The following is a 21,451-nucleotide window of genomic DNA, read 5'->3' as shown; positions in this document are numbered from 1 at the left end:
TCTTGTGTGACCAGGGGGAGTAAGACTGCTCTTCGGAGAACCATAAGGAAAGATTCGGCCTCTCCTGCACATTACAAGCTAAAAATATTCTATCATGTTTGTAATATATTTGCTCTCCATAAGGGAATACGTTACTTTAACACATAACAATCATAAGCTACTATTCTACGTTGCATGAATACAAATCTAAAATTTGTTTCATGTCTAATAGATTTAGCTTTTTAAAAAAGTCTGATGCACTTTTATGTCCCCCCAGGTCCTTATTCGTACCCTGCTTATGGGCCCACTGCACCTCCATATCCTCCAGCCCAGTCTCTACAGGATCCTTATCCACCACCTCTGAATCATTATGGTGTTCCTCCAGCTGGCTCCGTTGGTAACAAATTTTTCTTAATTTTCCTATGCTACCCAAATTAAGTGGTTTTACAAAACTAAAGACCTATATTAATTTGTTTTGAACAGTACAATTTTGATAAACTGCTTTGATCATCATTGAATAACTACAGTTTTGCACCAGTTGAATGTAGGATGATCTAGGAAAGAATAAATAGCTTGCATTTATGTAGTACCATTCCCATTCCCAAGTGCTTTATAGCTAGTGAATTGCTTTTTAGATGTGTGGCCACTGTTATGCAGGCAAATGCAGCAGCCAATTTGTACACAGCAAGGTTCCAAAAATAGCAGTGGAATTCTAGTGGAGTTGGTTGAGGAGAACTCCCCTTCTCTTCAAACAGTGTGGCTCTGCATTGGTTGGACATGTTTAGGGCCTCAGGTCCCTCCCAGCTCACCCTGAGCTGTTCTAACACCATTGATTGATATGAAAACTAGCACGGGTAGAGACCATGGGCTGTATTAATGTTTTCTTCAATAGGGACTCATATCTGACACACTGATGAATTGCTGCATAAGGCAATACAATCCAGTATCCAGCATAGAGAGATGTTGATTTGTGGGCAAGAAACCTTAGCATTTATATTCTTGTGAGATATTTTCCACTGAAGGAATTAACAAATATTTTATCGACATTGTAAGAAATTTACTAAAGTATAGTCAAACGGTTACATTTTTGTACAAAATTTGGTTGGGGACAATTGAAGAGGAAGATAAAACCTCTTCGATCAGAATGAATTGACACATAACCCCGGGGTAAGGACTTTAAACTAGTAAGGTGGGGGTGGGGTGGGGTGTGGCTCAGGTGGAAAAGGTAGCGTAGATAATCATTTGAAAACAAATGGAAGGAAAGACTAGAGTAACAATCAGAAAGAGTGCTTTAGGAACCACAGGTAAAAGGAAAACTAAAAGGTGTAAAGTAATTAAATCAGGAGAGAGAAATAAGAAATGTGTGAGTGAAACATTAGAGTGGAAGGACAGGTCAGGGTGTGTCCCAAATAAGCATTCGTTATATAAACACATAGAATATAAGGGATAAATTGAATGAATTGCTGGTGCAAAATCAACTTTGAGGGTAAGACATGTTAGCCATTACTGAAAAATGTCTGCAGGACAGTCAGGACTGGGAACCAAATTTTACCAGCCCCCCCAACGTTGGGGGTTGTAGCGGTGGTGGGGGGGGGGGGTGGGTGTGGAAAATTCTTCTAGGAGAGGCCTGCCACGGTCCCAGACGCTGAGAAGGCCCTGCCGCATTTTACTGACAGCAACGAGGCTTCAGTGCGGCACCCCACCCCCCCACCGCCAAGCGATGGGGCCTTCATTGGCAAACTCAAACTTATTCAAAAAAATTTTAATGAACTTACCTGGACTGGCCGGCCGTCCCGTGCCGGTATTGCGGCCGGTAGTCCCGTGCCTTCTGATTCCTGTTTGGGGATTCAAGCTGAGACACTGGGGAGTGGGGAGGAGTGAAATTATCAGGGCGGGGGGAGCGGGAAAACACTTTTTTTTTTATCGGTTGGGGGGATGGTGGGAAGGGGTTGAAGGGCAAATGCAGTTGGGGGGGGAAATTCGGGTTGGGAATAAAATAAATTTTCGACATAGGCCAATAAAAAAAACAAAGGTGGGTTGGTAAAAGGTCTCCAGCTTTTAATAATTTTTTTCAGAAAATGAACAATAATATAACTTGAAATTTCAAGTTTTTTCTGAGGTCTTGAAGCCCTTTAAAAAGGGCACTGGCGCGCGCCGGACGCCATTGCCGGGGACGTAGCGGCCTCCCCCTCTACATCAGGGCGGCTGCTCCTTCCATTTAAATGAACCCCCACACAAATTATCGTGGGGGCTCAGTGTCGGTGCATCCGCGCCTGAAGGCCGCCGACTTCAAAGCGCGCCGCTGCTTGCGGAGACTTTATGGATAGAATGAAGAAATAGGAAAGGATTTAAGACTGTACTGGCAGTTATGTATAGGTCCCCTGGTAGCAGCTTTGAAATGGTAGATTGTACATTTGCAGAGATTAGACCAGCATGGAGCAAAGGTAGGGTGGTTTTTATAGTGGATTTTAACTTTCATGCAGATTGGGATAAAGATAAGGTAGTGAATTTCTTGAGTGTGTCTGGGATAGTTTCCTACAGCAATAGGCCCTAGAACCAACAAGGGGCATTCTATATTAGATTTAGTAGTGAGTAATGAGACAGATTTAGTTACTAGCCTAACGGTGTGTGAACATTTCTCTAATGGCAATCATAACATGATCGAGTTCAATGTAATGTTTGAAAGGGAGAAACACAAAACAGCTACTAGAATCCTAAATTTAAGTAAGCCTGACTTCAAAGGGATGAGACAGAAATTGTCCAGAGTAAACTGGGAAAATCTGTTAATGACTAATATGACAGATCAGTGGGAAGTATTCAAAAATTAATTTACTATGTTACAGAACCAATTTATACCTCTAAGGGCAAGAGCTCAACTTGCAACAAGGTAGATGAATTAATGGCATAAATAGTAGCACCTATTTGCCATTATGAAGTTGTGGCTTCAGGGTGACCAAGGCTGGGAACTGACATCGGGGACTTTCATCTACATATAGACTCGGTAAACCTAATTAGCACTAATGCTATGGAAGACAAATTCCTGGAATGATATGAGATGGTTTTCTAGAACAGTATGTTGAGGAACCAACTAGAGAACAGGCTATTTCAGATCTAGTATTGTGCAATGAGAAAGGGCTAATTAATAATCTCGTTGGGCGGCACAGTGGCGCAGTAGCTAGTACCGCAGCCTCACAGCTCCAGCGACCCGGGTTCGGTTCTGGGTATTGCCTGTGCGGAGTTTGCAAGTTCTCCCTGTGACCACGTGGGTTTCCTCCGGGTGCTCTGGTTTCCTCCCACATGACAAAGACTTGCAGGTTGATAGGTAAATTGGCCATTTTAAAAATTGCCCCTAGTGTAGGTCAGTGGTAGGAGAATTGAGGCAAGGTGGGGATGTGAGGTAAAAAATGGGATTAATGTAGGATAAGTATAAATGGGTGGTTGATAGTCGGTGCGGACTCATTGGGCTGAAGGGCCTGTTTCAGTGCTGTGTCTCTCTATGACTCTATGTAAAGGAAGAGTGAATTTTATTTTAAGTTTGACAGTGATGTAGCTAAATCCACAATTATGGCCTTAAATCTAAACAAAGGAAACTACAAAGGTATGAGGGCAAGTTGGCTGTGGTAGATTGGGAAACTACATTAAAAGTAGTAGATAGTAGACAGGCAATGGCTAGCATTTAAATAATTAATACATGGTTTACAACAAATATACATTCTTTTGAGGTACAAAAATCCAACAGGAAAAGTGATCCAACCGTGACTAATGAGAAGTTAAAGATTGCATTAGATCAAAGGAAGAGGCTTATAAAGTTGCCAAAAAAGTAGTAAGCCTGAGGATTGGGAGCATTTTAGAATTCAGCAAAGGAGGACTAAGAAACTAATAAAGAAAGGGAAGATAGTATATGAAAGTAAATTAGCAAGAAACATAAAAATGGACTATAAAAGCTTCTATAGGTATCTAAAAATTAAAAGATTAGTAACGATAAATGTGAGCCCATTATAGGTTGAGACAGAAGAATTTATGATGGGGAATAAGGAAATGGCAGAGAAACTAAACAAATACTTTGTGTCTGTCTTCATGGAGGAAGATACAAAAACCTCCCAGAAATACTAGAGAACAAAGAGTGAGAATGGGGAACTGCAAGAAATTAGTATCAGTAAAAAAGTAGTACTGGAGAAATTAATGGGACTCAAAAGTTGGTAAATTACTCAGATCTGACAATCTACATCCCAGAGTGTTGAAAGAGGTGGTTGTAGATGCATTGGTGTTCATCTTCCAAAATTCTATAGATTCTAGAATGGTTCCTGCAGATTGGAAGGTAGCAAATGTAACCCCACTATTTAAGAAAGGAGGGAGAGAGAAAATAGGAACTACAGACCTGTTAGCCTGACATCAGTAGTAGGGAAAATGCTAGAATCTGTTATCAAGGATGTTATAACTGGACACTTAAAAAAATAATGGTAGGATTGGGCAAAGTCAGCATAGATTAATGAAATGGCAATCATGTTTGACAAACCTGTTGGAGTTTTTTGAGGATCTAACTAGCAGAATAGATGAGGAGGAACCAGTGGATGTGGTGTTTGGATTTTCAGAAGGCTTTCGATGAGGTCCCACGCAAGAGGTTAGTAAACAAAATTAGAGCACGTGGGATTGAGGGTAATATACTGGCATGGATTGAGAATTGTTTAACAGACAGAAAACAGAGTAGGAATAAACATATCATTTTCAGATTGATGGCTGCGACTAGTGGGGTACCACAAGGATCATTGCTTGGGTCCCAGCTATTCACAATCTATTTCAATGAACTGGATGTGGGGACCAAATGTAATATTTCCAAGCTTACTGATGACACAAAACTAGGTGAGAATGTGAGTTGTAAGGACTATGCAAAGTGGCTTCAAGGGGATTTATACAGGCTAAGTGAGTGGGCAAGAACATGGCAAATGGAATATAATGTGCAAGAAATGTGAAGTTATCCAATTGGGTAGGGAAAACAAATGCAGAGTATTTCTTAAATAGTGAGAGTTTGGGAAGTGTTGATGTCCAAAGGGACCTGGGTGTCCTTGTTCATGAGTCACTGAAAGCTAACATGCAGGTGCAGCAAGCAATTGGGAAGGCAAATAGAATGTTGGCCTTTATTGCAAGAAAATTTGAGTACAGGAGTAAAGAAGTCTTGCTGCAATTGTATAGAGCCTTGGTGAGGCTGCACTTGGAGTATTGTATACAGTTTTGGTCTCCTTACCTAAGGAATGATGCACTTGCCATAGAGGGAGTGCAATGAAAGTTCATCAGACTAATTCCTGGGATGGTGGGATTGTCCTGTGAGGAGAGATTGAGGAGGCTGGGACTGTATTCTCTGGAGTTTAGAAGAATATGAGGTGATCTCATTTGAAACACACAAAATTCTTACAGGGCTTGACAGGGTAGATGCAGGAAGGATGTTTACCCTGTCTGGGGGTCTAGGACCAGGGGACACAGTCTCAGAATAAGAGGTAGGCCATTTAGGATTGAGATGAGGAGGAATTTCTTCAGAGGGTGGTGAATCTTTGAAATTCTTTGCCCCAGAGGGCGCTGGAAGCTCAGTCATTGAGCATCTTCAAGACAGAGACTGATAGATTTCTAGATATTAAAGGCATCAAGGGATATGGGGATAATGTGGGAAAATGGTGTTGAGGAAGATCAGCCATGATCTAGTTGAATGGTGGAGCAGTCTCAAGGAGCTGAATGGCCTACTGCTGCTCTTATTTCCTATGTTGCCAAAAAAGACAGCCATGACCAATTAAAGAGATAACCGAGACAGCATAAAGCTAAAAGAAAAAGCATACAAAATGCAAAAAATAGCACAGATCTTGGCGAATGAGAAAATTGCAAAGGGTGGCAAATTGGATTGTAAGAATTACAAAAAGATATATGAAAAGAAACTTGAAAGGGATATCAAAATCAACATATACAATTATACTAGGAAAAAGAGGGTGGTCAGGAGCAATTTGGGCCCTTTGAAAACTGATGGCAATGACATTGTCAGTGAAAATATGGAAATGGTGTACATGTTGAATTACTTTATCAGTATTTACAGTGGAGCAGGAGGTCAGCATGCCACACATCACTAGGAAGGTGATATTGAATTAAGGACAGGACTTATCAAAATTAACATAAGCAGAATAACAGTAATAAAGAAAAGAATGGCACTAAAAAATGACAAATCCCCAGGACCAAATGGTTCCATCCTCAAGTTTTTAGAGGAAGCAGGTGAGAAAATTACAGATGCCCACCTATAATCTTCTCAAGTTCTCTTGACTTGGGAACCATTTCTCTAGATTGGGAAAATTGCTCATTTCACTCCGCTATTAAAGTAAGGTGACAGAGGGAATCTAGGGAATTGTAGACCAGTTAGCCTAACATCTGTTGTTGTGAAATTACTTGAGTCTGTCATTAAAGATAGGGTGACTGAATAACTTGAAAAACTTCAGCTAATCAGAGAGAAGTTGTAAAGGGTAGGTCATGCCTGACAAATCTGATTTTTTTTTTAGAAGTAACAAAAGTAGTGGGCAGCAGAATGTCTACGGATGCAATTTATATGGATGTGCAGAAGCATTTAGAAAGTCCATCATAGATGCTAAGCTAAAGTTGAAGCTCATGGAATTGAAGGCAAATTATTTACCTGGTTAGGAAATTGGCTGTGTGGCAGGAGACAAGGAATAGGGATAATGGGCAGGTACCCTAATTGGCAGGGTGTGACTGGTGGTGTCCCACAGGATCTGTGTTGGGGCCTCAACTATTCATCATATTTATAATTTAGATGATGGAATAGAAAACCACAGATCCAGATTTACTGCTGACACAAAGATAGGTGGCATTCCAAGTAGTGTAGGTGGAAGCATAAAACTACAAAGATAGATTACAATTGATAGATTAAGTGAATGGGCAAAACTGCGGCAAATGGATTTTGATGTAGGACTTTGGACCTAAAACGGATAGAACAGAATACTTTGAAAATGGCGAAAAGCTAGAAATAGTGGGGCATACTGCAGGGTGCTAACATAGGAATATAGGCACATAGGAACAGGAGTAGGCCATTTAGCCCCTTGAAACTGTTCCGCCACTTAATGAGATCATTGCTGATCTGCGGCCTAATTCCACATACCTGCCATGCAGTCCAAGTACTTAAATTATTAAAATGTCATGAAAAGGTACAGAAAATAATCAAAAAGGCTCGTGGAATGCTGGCCTTTAGATCTAGAGAACTCGATTACAAGGGGGTAGAAGTCATACTTCAGCCATAGAAAGTCCTGGTTAGACCACACTTAGGATACTCTGTGCAATTTGGGGTGCCACACCTTAGAAAGGATATTGGCCTTGGAGGGAGTGCAGCATAAATTTACCAGAATGATACCTGGGCTTCATGGGTTAAATTGTGAGATTAGATTACACAAACTGGGGTTATATGTTATACTCCAGAAAGCCAGGCACTGAAGGATAGAACTGAAGCCAAGCCTGACACACCTTTTATAAGCATTTACTTTTCAGAGATACATATTACAAATATGTACCTCCTCACCTGACAAACAAAGTTTCAGTCTATTCTTTTTTAATAGGGGCACAAGTAAATCCCCAGTTAATGCACACCACCTGCATAAAATTAAATACAATTAGTGTACAATAGCCATTGTATTCTCTGGAATTTAGAAGGTTAAGGGGTGATTTGATCAAAGTTTTCAAGATATTAAGGGGAACAGATAGGATAGATGGAGGGAAACTATTTCCACTGATTGGGGAGTCTAGGACTAGGCAGCATAGTCTAAAAATTAGAGCCAGACCTTTGAGGAGTGAAGTTAGGAAACACTTCTACATACAGAGGGCAAATGGTAATTGATGCTAGATCAATTGTTACTTTTAAACCTGGGTTTGACAAATTTATGTTTTACAAAGGTATCAGGGATATGGGGCAAATGCAGGCATATGGAGTTAGGTTGCAGAGCAGCCAGCACAGGCTTGAGGGACTAAATGGCCTACTCCTGTTCCTATGTTGCTATCCTGTAGGCAATGAATAGCTAAAGTTTAAAGCCCTCACAAAAGTTAGGAACTATGTCTAAACGTCCACTGTGCTGGGTTTCCTTCATAAACAAGCTAGGATCTCCAGAAGGCCTCAATCCACCTGGCAAGGATCACATATCTGGACCCCCATATTGGGTTTTAGGTCTCAATTCTAGAGGCTATATAACTGTAATTTATGTAACTTCACCATAGACGATCCTGCACTGCCAGAGTCTGTTCCTTTTCCAAATGACATTGCACAACTGAATTGAAGTTTCCAGGCTTTTTATAAAATATTTTGATGACCTGACTAGTTCGACTTTGATGGCTTATTCTGTTCCAATAAATAGCCAAGCCATCAGCCATTGCAGATTAATACTGAATGCCAAAATTTGTCCCAATTTTATTGAAAACCACACACCTTGTTTTGGAAGTGATAACTTTAAAAAATCAGGATATATCTTCTGTATTAAAAAGTACTTAGGAAATTATTCTGGCAACAGTTCCACTGAATAAATTAAACAAAAATTTCTATTATCAGGGGCAATGAAACTCTGGAGCTGGAACTCTGAGATTCTGCTCCCTATCTGGGAAAGACTGTCAGATTATCTCCTCCTGTTAGTTTACCTCAAGCTGGGCCTATTTGAAATCTTGGACCTTTAAGTATCCAAAACTAAAAATGTAATTCCAGTACAAGCTACATGATTTGAAACTTGTCACACAAAAAAGTGTGTGTAGCAGTTATGCAGCATACTGAAGCAAATGTAAACATTAAAAAAATATTCAATTGTATATGCAACAATATATTCAATGAGATAATAATAGAGAAGGAAGTATGATTGTTTCCCTTGCGTCTCATCAAGAACGGGAGATAATGTCCAAAAGTGTGGTCTGTACAACGTATTGTACGGTTTTATTATGACTTCCTCTGACTTGTTTTGTGTATGTAGTTCAACATCTGGCAGTGCAGAGAAAAACCATGAGGTTGATTGCTATTGACAGGGAGTTATGAGGAAAAACTTGGCAAACTTTGGCTTTTCAAACTCCAGAAAGAGGCATCTTGAGGGGCAAATGTAAAGAGGTATACAAACTAAAGATATTGAAAGGTAAATCTAAAATATTACTTTAACTGCAAAAGTAGGACACAGGTTCAAACTAGTAAAAGACAAATTTAGAACTGTGATTATGGAAGCTTTTCACATAGAGTGATCAAAACCTGGAATGAGCTCCCACTTAGTAATGGAGGTGTAAATCCTGGAATCATTTAGAAACCAATGGAAGAAACTATAATATGCTTCTAGATAAATGAATTAAGATGCCTCAAATGGCTTTCCTCATCCTTAATTATCTTATGAAATGCCCCTGTCAAAACTTCCATGTGGATAAAGAGACATTGGTTGTGAACTTGCTCAACTATTCAGCATTTTTTTGGTGTTGAAATTGAGATTGTACTTACTGAGACCTATAAATTGGGGTGAATCCTGTCTTTATGAATGTATGAATCTGATGGACAGGTGAAGATTCCATTTGGCCTGTTCCATGTTTCTAACCTGTAATGGCTGTGCTGCTGTATTTGGTCAGGTATTGGGCCTTCTGACAGTCTGCATACCAATGCTGCTTGAAGCTCATAATCACCTCAAATTGCATGATTAGCGTGCCCATTGGATCAAGAATAATTCAGTACTAGATCAGGAGCAGTATTAGGTGATATCAATAGAAGTGCTTTATTTTGGAACCTATAGCTTGCAGAAGCATTAAAAGGCAATTGCTGGTTTTATAAGAGAGCTTTAGGTGTGGATTTTTTTTTTTGTTGTTTACCTCAACATAAGCGATTTTGCCTCGAGCAGCCTGAGGAACTCTGAGTTCACTAGGAAATTTTACCACCCCCACGAAATAGATTCTGAATACCAGGCATTGACATTCACTTACATGCTAATTTAATAGAAGAGCAGTAGTACAGGATAGTGAAAAGCAGGAGGAGACAGCATTTGATGAGCATGTACCCACCAGATACGCAAAGAGGTCACAGCAGATCTTTTGTACCTTCATGAAGAACTGCAATTGAGATTGTCTGCTCACCTATGGCAGTAAAAGTTACCACAGTGCTCAACTTTTATGCCACCAGCTCATTTCAAGCAGCCACAAGGGCCCTGTGCAATATCACTTAGGGTACTGTTCAGGGGTACATTCATCATGTCACTGACACCATTTAGGAAAGCAGGGGAGTTCATTTCAGTTTTGTATGACTGCCAGGCAGCAATGTGATGGGACCAAACAGCTTTAACAAGTTGCGAAGTTCCCCAAAGTGCAATAGACAGAACTCGTGTAGTATTGCGGACTCCTACAGTGCATCCCTTAAACTATGAGTAGAAAAGGCTTCCATTTGCTGAATGTGTGACCAGTTTCAGTAAATAATGTATCAGTATCCGAGCTTTCCATGTTGGTTTTATCATCAGAAATCCTACCCTCCCTGATTTCTTTACGGAAGATTCTGAATGAACTAGGTGTCACGTGGGTGGCATAGTGCAACTCCAATGAGAACAGCAGCGGAAGAGCACTACAACAAGGCACACCCTTGCTCAGCCTGTCCTTCTGCATTCTGAGTGGTTTTAAATTGTCCCCATTTCATGATCCTTAGCTACTATCCCACAATTCCTAGCTCTTATATTTATAAACATGTGCTGTTTATGCATTAAGATGCCTTACCTAAACATAAATAATTATATGGTTTATATATTGTGTGCTGGGGGCCTCCGAACAGGTACTGTCATGATGTCAAACAGCCCAATCAGCTGATTTGATGCTCTACTTACAAACGTGAACCATGCAGGTCCAATCAACGTATTTGCTGGTCACTCACCAAAGATCATGTGTTCAGGTACAAGCGGGGCCCAGCAGTAGTGTCAGGGTCAGGCACCCAATTTGCAGGTCAGGTTATTTGCAAAGTTTCTGGTAGTACTGTGGATTGTTTCTGGAGGTGTTGTGCTGAGTTCCTAGATTTGGTGGGGAGTGTTGCTGCATCTTCAAAGGGAGGACAGAGGATTTGATGACCTGTCCCCACAAAGGCTGCAACAGGCAATTGGAAATTGCACTGATTCTTTCTTTATCTCTCTGTTTCTGTGTGTCTCTCTACCTGTGTGAGAGCAGGTCCTTTTGCATCTCAACCAGGATATGCTGTTTATCCTCCATCCAGTGCTCCTATGCTAACTCACCAAGCAAGTGGACTACCTCAGCCCCAAGTACAGTGGATGCAAACACCAGCTTCTATTCCTAACTGTCCGCCTGGATTAGAGTACCTTACAATGGTAAGCAAGTGATAGTTATGCTATCAATTCATGTCAAAGCCTGGGAGCATAACCTACCATTACTTTTTTATATATTTCAGTAAAGTGCTACAAATACTCAAAATAAATTGCTGAACATTAGAAATATAACTTATTGAAGAATGTGGGTGATACAGTAGGTTGAACACTGGCCTCTTTTTTTCTGGATTCTTGGTTCAAATCCAGCCCCAACTGATGGGATTGGAGTTTCTTCTGTCTTCTAACTGCAAGGATGCTATGGGAAATGAATTTGAGCAGCCTCAGTCAGTAGAGTTCCAAGTGGACATGAGATTTATAAATAACAGTCTCCATTTCAGCACCAATTGGCAATTTCACTCAGAGAGGTCATAGGGTAGTTAGTGTACTAATGGGGTACTCTTCTGAGATTGGGGCTGAAGCACCTTGTTGGGCTTCACTCTGCATCTGGCAGTGCTCCATCTGACTGGTAGTGTGAGAGGCTGACACTGGTGCCCTGAAATAGGAAGAGTTTTATTCCCCAGCACTAACAGCTCTCACCTTAATTAGCATGAACATTTTAAAAACTAACAACTCAAGCAGCAGCAATCTAAATTAATTGTCCATGTCTGACTCATTAGTGGTGTATTTTTTAGTGATACACTCTCCTTATTTTATTGCACAAATTGCCTGACTTGTTTTAAAATATTGAGACAATATAATGGCTTTATTTTAGACTTGTCAGGGTAAAAGGCTGCTGAGTAATCTGTGATGGGAGGTGGTATACTGCAATGTGGTAATGTAATAGCTGATTAGTTCATTTCGGGCAGACAGGCCAGATGCTGTGTATCTGAGTGCAAGAAAATGACGGTCAACATTTTCTTATTTCTTTTCTAATCTGAGCCTTTATGGCAATAGTACTGCAGAAATTAAATAGTTGGAAGCATGATAAAATTTGTAAGGGAGTGCAATTTAAAAGGCTTCTTTCATTGTCTCTGCATGTGTGCATCATATGGCATGTCATGCGATCTTTAGAACCAGTTTCAGAAATAATCCATTCAAAATAATATATTCATATTCAGTATACATGCATGGTATGATGGTTGAAATTCTTACTTTTCTTTTTTTCTCAATCTCTTGTTACCATTTGCACAAACATAGTGGTCTGGAAATGCAGCCACATTGCACCTGTTTTTTGGATGCTAAGCAGCCTCCTAAGCCTCCATTATGCTAAGCAGGAAGTGCACGCTCATTCCGATACAGAAGTGCGCCGCCAGCCATATGGTTAAAAGCCCAAAAATCGGCACGCAGTGCCCACACCTGAAATAGTTATTAGGTGCTTTATTTGTCAATGCCTGTTTGAAGCCCCCACTGCAAGTTCGGTTTGACCTGAGGCAACCGGTAACATCGCCTACTGCAATTAGGAAAGCCTTGAAGAGTTAGCATGTTAGGCTGCAACCAACAATGTTTTTAAAATATGGATATCTGAATGTGGAGCTGGGAGGAGCAGGAGCCCCAGTGTTAAAAGAAAATGGTCCGCTGCTCCCCGACTACTGAATTCCACCTTCTCCACCCCCCCCCCACCACCACCCCAAAGCCCAGCCACCAGTTGCCCCAATGCAACTAATAACCTTCTGGACCAGGCCACAAATCACTCTCCTTGGCCAGTTTCCTTTTACGAAGGCCTCAGGAATGGCAACCCATGCAAAATGTTCCCAATATGATGCTTTAGATGGAGGCAAGAGAATTCATTACGTATCGATTCTATCAAAAGTATAGTTATGGTGATTTTATAAAGGATGCTTCTCACTCCAAAAACCATAAATTTATGAATTAATAAAGATTTGCATTTATTTAGCACCTTTCACGTGACCACAGGGTGTCACAAAGTGCTTTACAGTCGGGGAAGTACGTTTTGAAGTGCAGTCACTGTTGTAATGTAGAAAACACAGCAGCTAATTTGCACACAGCAAACTCCCACGAACAGCAATGAGATAATGACCAGGTAATCTGTTTTTGTGATGTTGATTGAGGAATAAATATTGGCCAGGGCACCAGGGATAACTCCTCTGCTGTTCTTCAAAATAGTGCCATGGGAACTTTTATAAATTCTTACATTCATACATGTTTTTTGTACCTGGATATTGATTTTTCATTCAGTATTTAGAGTACAATTTAGTCATACAGTGACAGGAATTTAATTTTTCTCCTTGATGTGATAATTGTGCAGAGGCTGATACAAGTCTTTATCAATAGCTCAACAAATCATGTAAGCTTATGGCTACACTACTTGGTTAAAATGATCGGGTTCCATTGCATGACAATTGACTTTAATAATGAAGTGGCAGCTTTATTTAAAGGACATAGTATCTGCATGTGAGCAATTAACTACATTTCTGTGTGCAGACTTCACTTATGTAATGCATGGGAAATTGAACGTTTAAAGAAGTAAGAAACTCTTAAGATAACTTTCAAGTATTGAGACAGAATCATTCTTTCCTCCACAGGTTGACCAATTACTTGTTCATCAAGTTGTTGAGCTTGTTGAAGGTGAGTATAATTTTGCTGATAGCTAGTAACTTAAACCAAGTCTGCTTTTTAAAAAAAAAGTTGGAGCTTTACAGTGCTTGGTACTGTATAAATGATACATTTGGGTTTCAGGGCCATAAGAGATGGATACAGAAATGAGTAAATGAGTTTCATAAATTGGAATAGTGTGAACGTTGAAAAGTTATTTATCATTAACTCTTGAATTTGTTGACTAATTTGTTTGAAAAAAAAATTAAGTAGCAAGAATCCTGTTAGGCATAAAAAAAAGTAAAATATGGCATTAAAATGGGGTCAAACAGTCCTCAATTCCAGAACTTTCCCTTATTTAGGATTCTCCTTCTCTCACAACCTCTTCCCTTTGTGTTTCAATGGATTCCATGAAGCAAAGTTGGGCTTAGTAGTCCCCTCTTTTGGGGGCAATATGAAGCCCTTAAGGTTCCAAAATAGCTCCCTCAGTGCGAGCATGCACTTCTGACGTGAAGTATGCCGTACACCATCTTGGTAAAGAGGTTAGCATATGTGATCTTAGGGCAGAATTTTCAGAACTTGGTCCCGCCGTTTTGGCAGGCACTATTAGCAGGTTGGAAACCCATTGCCGACAAGGTCCAGGACTGCATGCTGAGGGATGCACTAAAGCTTGGAGCAGCCGCCGCAAAGGCACAATGGGGAAAGGCCACTGTGTAAGGCCCTCCCGCCATAGTGTACCAAGGGGCAGGAACTCATGTAAAACCCCTTGGGGTGTATGCAACAGAGAATGTTTGACGTACAATGTAAATGTACCTTGTAAATATAGCTTGTAAAGGCAATGTAGTGAGGCACCTCATATAGTGTATTGAAAGAAATTGATCTGTTTTGCACTTGATGTAATATCAAATTTGAACTGTCATGTAATGTATTTTTTACAAATTGTATGAATAAAATATATTTTTAAAAAAACATTGGTGACGTGCTCTCCAATGGAAGGGAATCGGAATGTTTTCTGATCTAATCTGGGGTCAGGCAGAGCTGTCCTCTTTCCCTTGTCTTGTTCATGTGCTGTATTGAACCTTTTTGAGTCCATCAGGAAGGGTGCAGGCATAAGAGGGGTGACAATCCCGAGCAGTGGAGGCACTCAGGTCAAAGCCTTCCTGTATATGGAGTACGTCACCGTTTTCTGCTCATATCTGCTGTCAGTTTTCAGACTGAGTGTCTGCAACCAGTTCGAATTGGGCTCGGGAGCCAAAGTAAATCACTGCAAAAGCGAAGCCACGTTCTTTGGAAACTGGGCCGATTGATCCGTTGTCCCCTTCACTGTCAGGTCAGACTACCTGAAGGCGCTGGCGAAATGGTTCGGAGGGGCCAGGGCATTCACAAAAAAACTTGAAGGAGGTTATCGCCATGATGAAACAGGAACTGGGCATGTGGGAGCAATGCTCCCTTTCCATTGCAGGTAAGAACCTAGTCATTAGGTGCACGCAGTTCCCGGTGTTGCTCTGCGTCGTCCAGGTCTTGCCTATAGCCCATTCCTGTGCCATGGCGGTCACCCGAACCATCTTCCATTTTATCTGAACATCGAAAATGGACTGTGTTTGCAGGGACACAATGTTAAAACCTCTAGATAAAAGGGGAAAAATCATACCCAACATTACCTGCACCCTACTGGCCACCTTTGTGTGCGGCTGCATCAAGTGTGTAGACCCGCAGTAAACAAAAACTACTGTCTAAGGCCCTCCTGACATAGTATAACAATGGCTGGAACCTGTGTAAAACCCTTCGGACTGAATGCACCAGAGAATGTTTGACACGGAATGTTACATTGTAAATATAACCTCTAATGGCAAATGTTGTGAGGCATCTCATGTACTGTATTGAAACAAACTGACCTGTATTGCACTTTATGTAATGTCAAATTTGACTGGTTATATAATGTACTTCTATGGATTTTTATGAATAAAGTATATTTTTGGAAAAAAGATGCATTGGAATCTCCATTGGGCTTTGCCATTACTCTTCAACTGAGCCACAGCATTAGCATCCTGCTTCTGGGTTCCCTGATCAATCAGAGGGTGGGCAGGATCAAGCACCTGATCTGTCAAAGAAAGGATTTCTCATTACAGGGAGCCCAGAAGAGGTCAGAAAGGCTGATCCGGCCATGGATTTTAAAGGCTGCAGCAACCACAGGAATGGAGAGTGGACCTGGGAATGCTGCTTTCCGGGTCTCACTCTTACCTGGAGGTCCTACTGCAGGATCTGAGGTACTGCATTGAGGTGATCTTTCTCAAGGGCAGGAGGAAGAGTATATCCTCTCCAACCAAGCAGGTGTCGCTGGAAGTGACCGAGGAAGTCAGCAGTAGAAGTGTGGTTCTTCCAGCCTGGAGACAGAGTGCAGCAAGAGGATTCAGGACCTCAGGAGGGCGGGAAAAGTGAGTGGCATAGCACTTGCAGATGCCAAGCTCCACACTCTGACATTCCCAGCATTCCCCTGCACAGCACTCCTCAGAACAACACAAACTTGCAGCTTATTCCTCTCTCTCCAGGCACCTCACATTACCATCTGAACAGCTAACACTCTCACTCACCCTTATCCAATTGCCCTCTCGCACCCATACCTCACAGTCAACCTCCACAAATGTGGTTCTTCCTTCCTCTCCATACAAGCCATTACCAACACTCAGAACTCTCTGCTTTCTCTCCTTGTACGAGAAAAGAGCGCACAAACTTGGGGAAATGCAGAGACCTGGGGGGTGGCCCTCCAGTGACCTGCATCTTGACGACCACTGGCAATGTGCACCCATCTGGTTTGGAGGTCTTGTTCCAGGAAGCTGCAGATGTCAGCAGTGACCTGCTGTGAGAGCCTGAGCCTCCTGAGGCACTGATGCTCACACATATCGAGAGCACTGACCTGTAGACTTTATGTTGGGGATCTTGCCTCCTTGGAGCTGGATCTCTGTGTCCATCCCTTCTGCTCTATGGAGTGGCATGTGGGTGAGGAGAAGACGTTTGGTGCTAGTGTTGTTGCTACGTTTGTTCCTCATCAGAGGTAAAAGGTGGAGCTGCATCAGCTGCTCCCATGCTGGTAACATAGAAGTGCAGCTGAAGGTGAGTCAAGTGCAAGTCATGTGAAGTGGTTTCCGAGAAGTTGTCAATCACCTATCAAGCAGTGAAACACTCTGAGAAGGAATGCTGTGAGCAGCAGCCTCTCACCTGGCCTTGGCTAGAGCTCTTCAGTTTCACTGATCAAAGGCTTCCCAGCCTGTCAGATTCACTGAAAAAGCACTGCCTGCTCTGCACTCACCTTGGTGACCCTAATGAGTTGCTGAGAGCTTGGAAAATAGATGCTTTGGTTGTTAAAGCCAGAATGCAAGATGAAAGCAGCATTTAATGACCTTTTTGAATCTTTAAATGCCTTACCCTACAGCTGCATGGAGGTTCCCCACTCTCCTCCGAACCCATCTGGGTGAAACCAGGAAGAGGGCAGGATGATGTCAGGATGCCGACCCAACACCATTTTTAGTGGATTTAACTCCCTGCACGCACCCAAACCCACTTCCCCTTCCCTGTTACAATTCCCCCCTTAGTGTCTTCCAGAAGCGTGCAAAGTAGGCAGATCATGACATCAATCAATGTACAATGCTGATTTGATGCCAGCACTGCCATTTTGTAGCTCCACGCTCCAGCGTTCACCATCTCTTACCCTTGCACAGCTGAATATGTGCTAAGCAGCAGGAAAGAGCCCCAACAGTGCCATTTAATGGGATCATCAATTACTTACAGGCCAGTTGCTGGTTTATTTCTTCGGGCTGTCACAATTCTGAGTTTTGTGTGCTTTTCTATAGTTGGTTAAAGTTTCAGTAGTGTACAATCTAAGTGCTGAAATACATTTTGGTGACTTAAAGGCTTGTGCACAGACCAGTTGCTCCCACACATGAGTGGAACAGTAAGCCTTCACCTGGCTTTGAGCATGTCTGGGACAATGAGCAGAGGCCACTCCGAGCAGGACGAGCTGCGAGAAGATGGAGGGGGAGAGAGGCTCTCAGCAGGAGGCCATATTTACAGAGCATCTTTAGGATCTTTTGGAGAACAGATTACTGGAGTAGTGTGACACCCTGGAAGCTACATTGCACACTGGTATCCAGAGCCATAGTGACAGCAGTCTGAGCTTCCAAGGCAGTACTCCGATGTTGGGTGCATGCTGCTTGTGCTGCTATGGAAGCTGACCCATCAGGTGTTGCATCATGGTTGACTGCATGTGTGTTGATGGAGGTGGACACTTGCTTCTTGTTGGAAAGGATGGGCTCTCAGTTCTGCGTAAAGCCCTGTGAAAAGTTGGTGCTGAACTAATCCTTGCTCCTTGACATTGAAAGCAAGCTTTCCAATGCACAAAACATTTTGTTATTTACGTCCACCTTTTTCAGTAGCTTGGTCCATCAAAGTCCTCATCTGAGTCTGTTGCAGCATTTTGGGCAGGCTTTCTAGCAGGGGTCCCAGTGCACCGAGTATTTGTGTGTGTGTGTGTGTGTGTGTGTGTGTGTGTATCAACCACTGCCTTCTCTTTCACCAACCATCTCCTTTTGCCTTTTATCATCATCCCTTCTAACATTTAATCTCCCGTCCCTTCCACCTTATCACAGACCTTCCATTTTGTTCTTTCCCTGCCTCCGTACTTAATTAAAGCCTATTACATCTCCTAACTTTTTCAGTGCTGACGACAGGTCATCCATCTGAAATGTTAACTTTATTTCTCTCTCCACAGATGCTGTCTGTCCAGTTGAATATTTCCTGCATTTTCTGTTTTTCTTTCATATTTTCAGCACCTTCAGTATTTTGCTTTTGTATTCACATTCTTCAGTAGCCTAGTATTCATCTGGGTCCTCTGCAGCAGAATTAGTGTGTGACCTTGCTGGCACCTGTTCTATTTTCTTCCCCCTCCCCTGGCTGCAGTGCACTTGTGCCTTATGTCACACCACATGCAGACCCTATCGTGAGACTGTCCTCTACATTACACACAGTGTCAGTGTCTGAGCTACTGGCTGCGACTGTGAAATCGAGTGACTCTGTGCCTTCAACTTCACTGTCTCTTGCTCTTCTTCCATTGCCTGGGAAAGTTGCAGTTCTTGGATATGTGTGAAAGGAAAAAGAGACAAGGGGTGGTGAGAGGAGGCGAGAGGATAAAGTAAGATAAAGCACAGTGGTTAGCACCGCAGCTTCACAGCTCCAGTGACCCGGGTTCTGTTCTGGGTGCTGCCTGTGCGGAGTTTGCAAGTTCTCCCTGTGACCGCGTGGGTTTTCTCCGGGTGCTCTGGTTTCCTCCCACAGCTGAAGACTTGCAGGTTGGTAGGTAAATTGGCCATTGTAAATTGCCCCTAGTATAGGTAGGTGGTAGGGAATATGGGATTAGTGAAGGGTTAGTATAAATGGGTGGTTGTTGGTCGGCACAGACTCGCTGGGCCGAAGGGCCTGTTTCAGTGCTGTATCTCTTTAAAAAAAAAAATAAAATAAAGAAAGAAGAGTATGCTTACACCATCAGCAGCTTCTATTTTCGGAGAAGTGGGATGAGAGAAAGATGATTAGTATGCAATCATTATCATCGATGGCTTCAGCACTGCCAATGGCCACTGCCTCAGCAATGGCCATTCCCATAATGGCCAGCACTGACTCTTCCAGTGGGGTTAGAACATGCAGGTGTGCCTCTCCCCTTCCAGTTTGTTCCTGTTGCCTCTGGTTGTGTGCTACTTCTGCTGTAAGAGCATGGGATGTGTGTCAGTGAGTGTGGTGCAATGTTTGTGTGATGGTTGAATAGCTGGCAGTGTGTGCAAGCTGTGAGATGTGGGTTTAATACTTGTAACAGTGCTAAATGTGTGAGGGTGAAGTGAAACCATGCATGTTGGGTATGAGTCCTGATGGAGATTGTTGGTAGGTGAATGTTGGTGATGTGGTGATTTGAGCAGTGTGTGACGCTAGTGGTGCAGTTGGTAAGATGCAGCTTTTGATGATGCATTCACTGACCTTGACCACTCATGCAAGATCATAAAATTTTTCTGGCACTGCACACAGGTCCTTGGACATCACTCTTGGTATTGACTTCCGCGGCTATCTGTTCCTACTGCATTCTGAGCATGTGTCTGGAGGGCCTTCTGCCCCCTTGAGGATAAAAGATATTTCTCCTCCATTCCACCTCCTCCATCAAGACCTCCAGTGCAGTGTCCAAAACCCCTGGTGCTCGTGCTCTCCCATCGTCAGCCATTGTTGATTAAGATGTTTGGTGCTGTGCAACAGTGATCTCAGTACCTCCAGGAACCACATTGATCCTTCCCTTTAAGAGGTGCAGACTTGCTTTAAGTATTGCTGGGAAGTAGTCATATTGGGCCCTGCTGATGCGTGCAGTCAATGAAATGTGCAGCTAGTGCTGGGTGCATTCAGAAATCATTATAATGAGCAAGCAGTGCGATGTTGGTGTCCTGCCTGCATTCCAGTGTTTGGGCGTGGGATTAATTGTGCATCACGATCCTTGTGCCCATTTCTGGGGATAACCAATTGAACCCCCCACCTCCCCTGCCAAACTCTTTTAAACTATTACAGATTAAAATCAGTGGTGGCAACATTTTTTGGTATTGTGCCTGTAGGTGATTACTTACACATAATACTTTTCGTAATTCATGGTTACATGATACAATGTGCTATTTGCAGGGAGGGGTTTATTTTTGCAGATACTTGACAAAAATTAGAGTTTGATATCTGGACCAGTTTTAATTTTGTCCTTTTTAACTTGCTTACATACGTAGGAATGATGGTTTAAGCTAGTAACTATGTTAAAGGGTAACCTTATAAGTTTTCCTATTCTGATTTCTGACAGTGCTAGTTTGGATGAGGAAATATATCGTCACCTCATGCACCCATCATTAAGCCACATTTTATTTTCCGCCATTGTCAACAACTAGAAGAATTCTGGTCTCAACACTAGGGAAATCTGAATTGAAATCAAAATAATATGCTCTTTCTCCATAATTGACAACTGATCCATGACCAGACAGTGATCAAGATAGCCAGAGTTGCAATTCCTGCACACAGCTGTTAAAAACCATCAACTTAACATGTTTGGAAAGGTTGTCATATTTTTTGATTTGACTTTTTAATTACCTGAATTCTCCGCAGAGCTGTATTGGATGGGCTGAATAAATAAAATAATTTTAGTACAGAAATATGTTTATATTCTGTGTGGTAACTACATTTTGGAATTTAACCATACTTTGTCTCAAGACTACACTTGGTCTAGCCTCTCTCGGTAGAATTTCTTCAGGAATTCCTCCAATCTCTTGCTGAAACCTGAGAAAATGGATATGCCATTTTTCTACGGTTTCCACTGATCTTCTGACAATGTTACGGCAGGTGTATGGAAGAACCACCATGGATATTTCAGATATGCATGTTCAACACCAGGGAAGCTGACTGGTTTTAAAACCAAAGATTGGAAGTTTATCAAGACTAACGCAGTCAGATTTCAGAAGTTTGAGTTCTTCTAATTCCTTAATTGCATTAACTGATTAATTCATTTACAAATATTTATTATTTATGTTTTCATGATTTCTACCTTCAGAACTGTGATATGGCACTTTATTTTACAACATCTAGGA

The 21,451-nt window shown here is 42.0% G+C and overlaps 1 protein-coding gene across 7 annotated transcripts in view; it reads left to right on the top strand.

Moving 5' to 3' along the window:
• LOC137371446 (phospholipid scramblase 1-like) overlaps window positions 1-21,451 on the top strand; it is a 348,513-nt gene that overhangs the window by 272,736 nt on the left and 54,326 nt on the right. For 6 of the 7 annotated variants that reach the window (XM_068034064.1, XM_068034065.1, XM_068034062.1 and 3 more), the window contains 3 exons: window positions 257-376; window positions 11,161-11,318; window positions 13,799-13,841. In XM_068034064.1, the coding sequence (XP_067890165.1) occupies window positions 257-376; window positions 11,161-11,318; window positions 13,799-13,841 (321 nt within the window). Of the gene's footprint in view, window positions 1-256; window positions 377-11,160; window positions 11,319-13,798; window positions 13,842-21,451 lie in introns of those variants that run through there. The other variant, XM_068034068.1, reaches the window with a different exon arrangement.

This window comes from Heterodontus francisci, chromosome 6 (genome assembly GCF_036365525.1).
Source record: "Heterodontus francisci isolate sHetFra1 chromosome 6, sHetFra1.hap1, whole genome shotgun sequence".
NCBI lineage: Eukaryota > Metazoa > Chordata > Chondrichthyes > Heterodontiformes > Heterodontidae > Heterodontus > Heterodontus francisci.
Note: the sequence above shows the minus strand (reverse complement) of the source record. Positions and strands in the feature narration are given on the sequence as shown.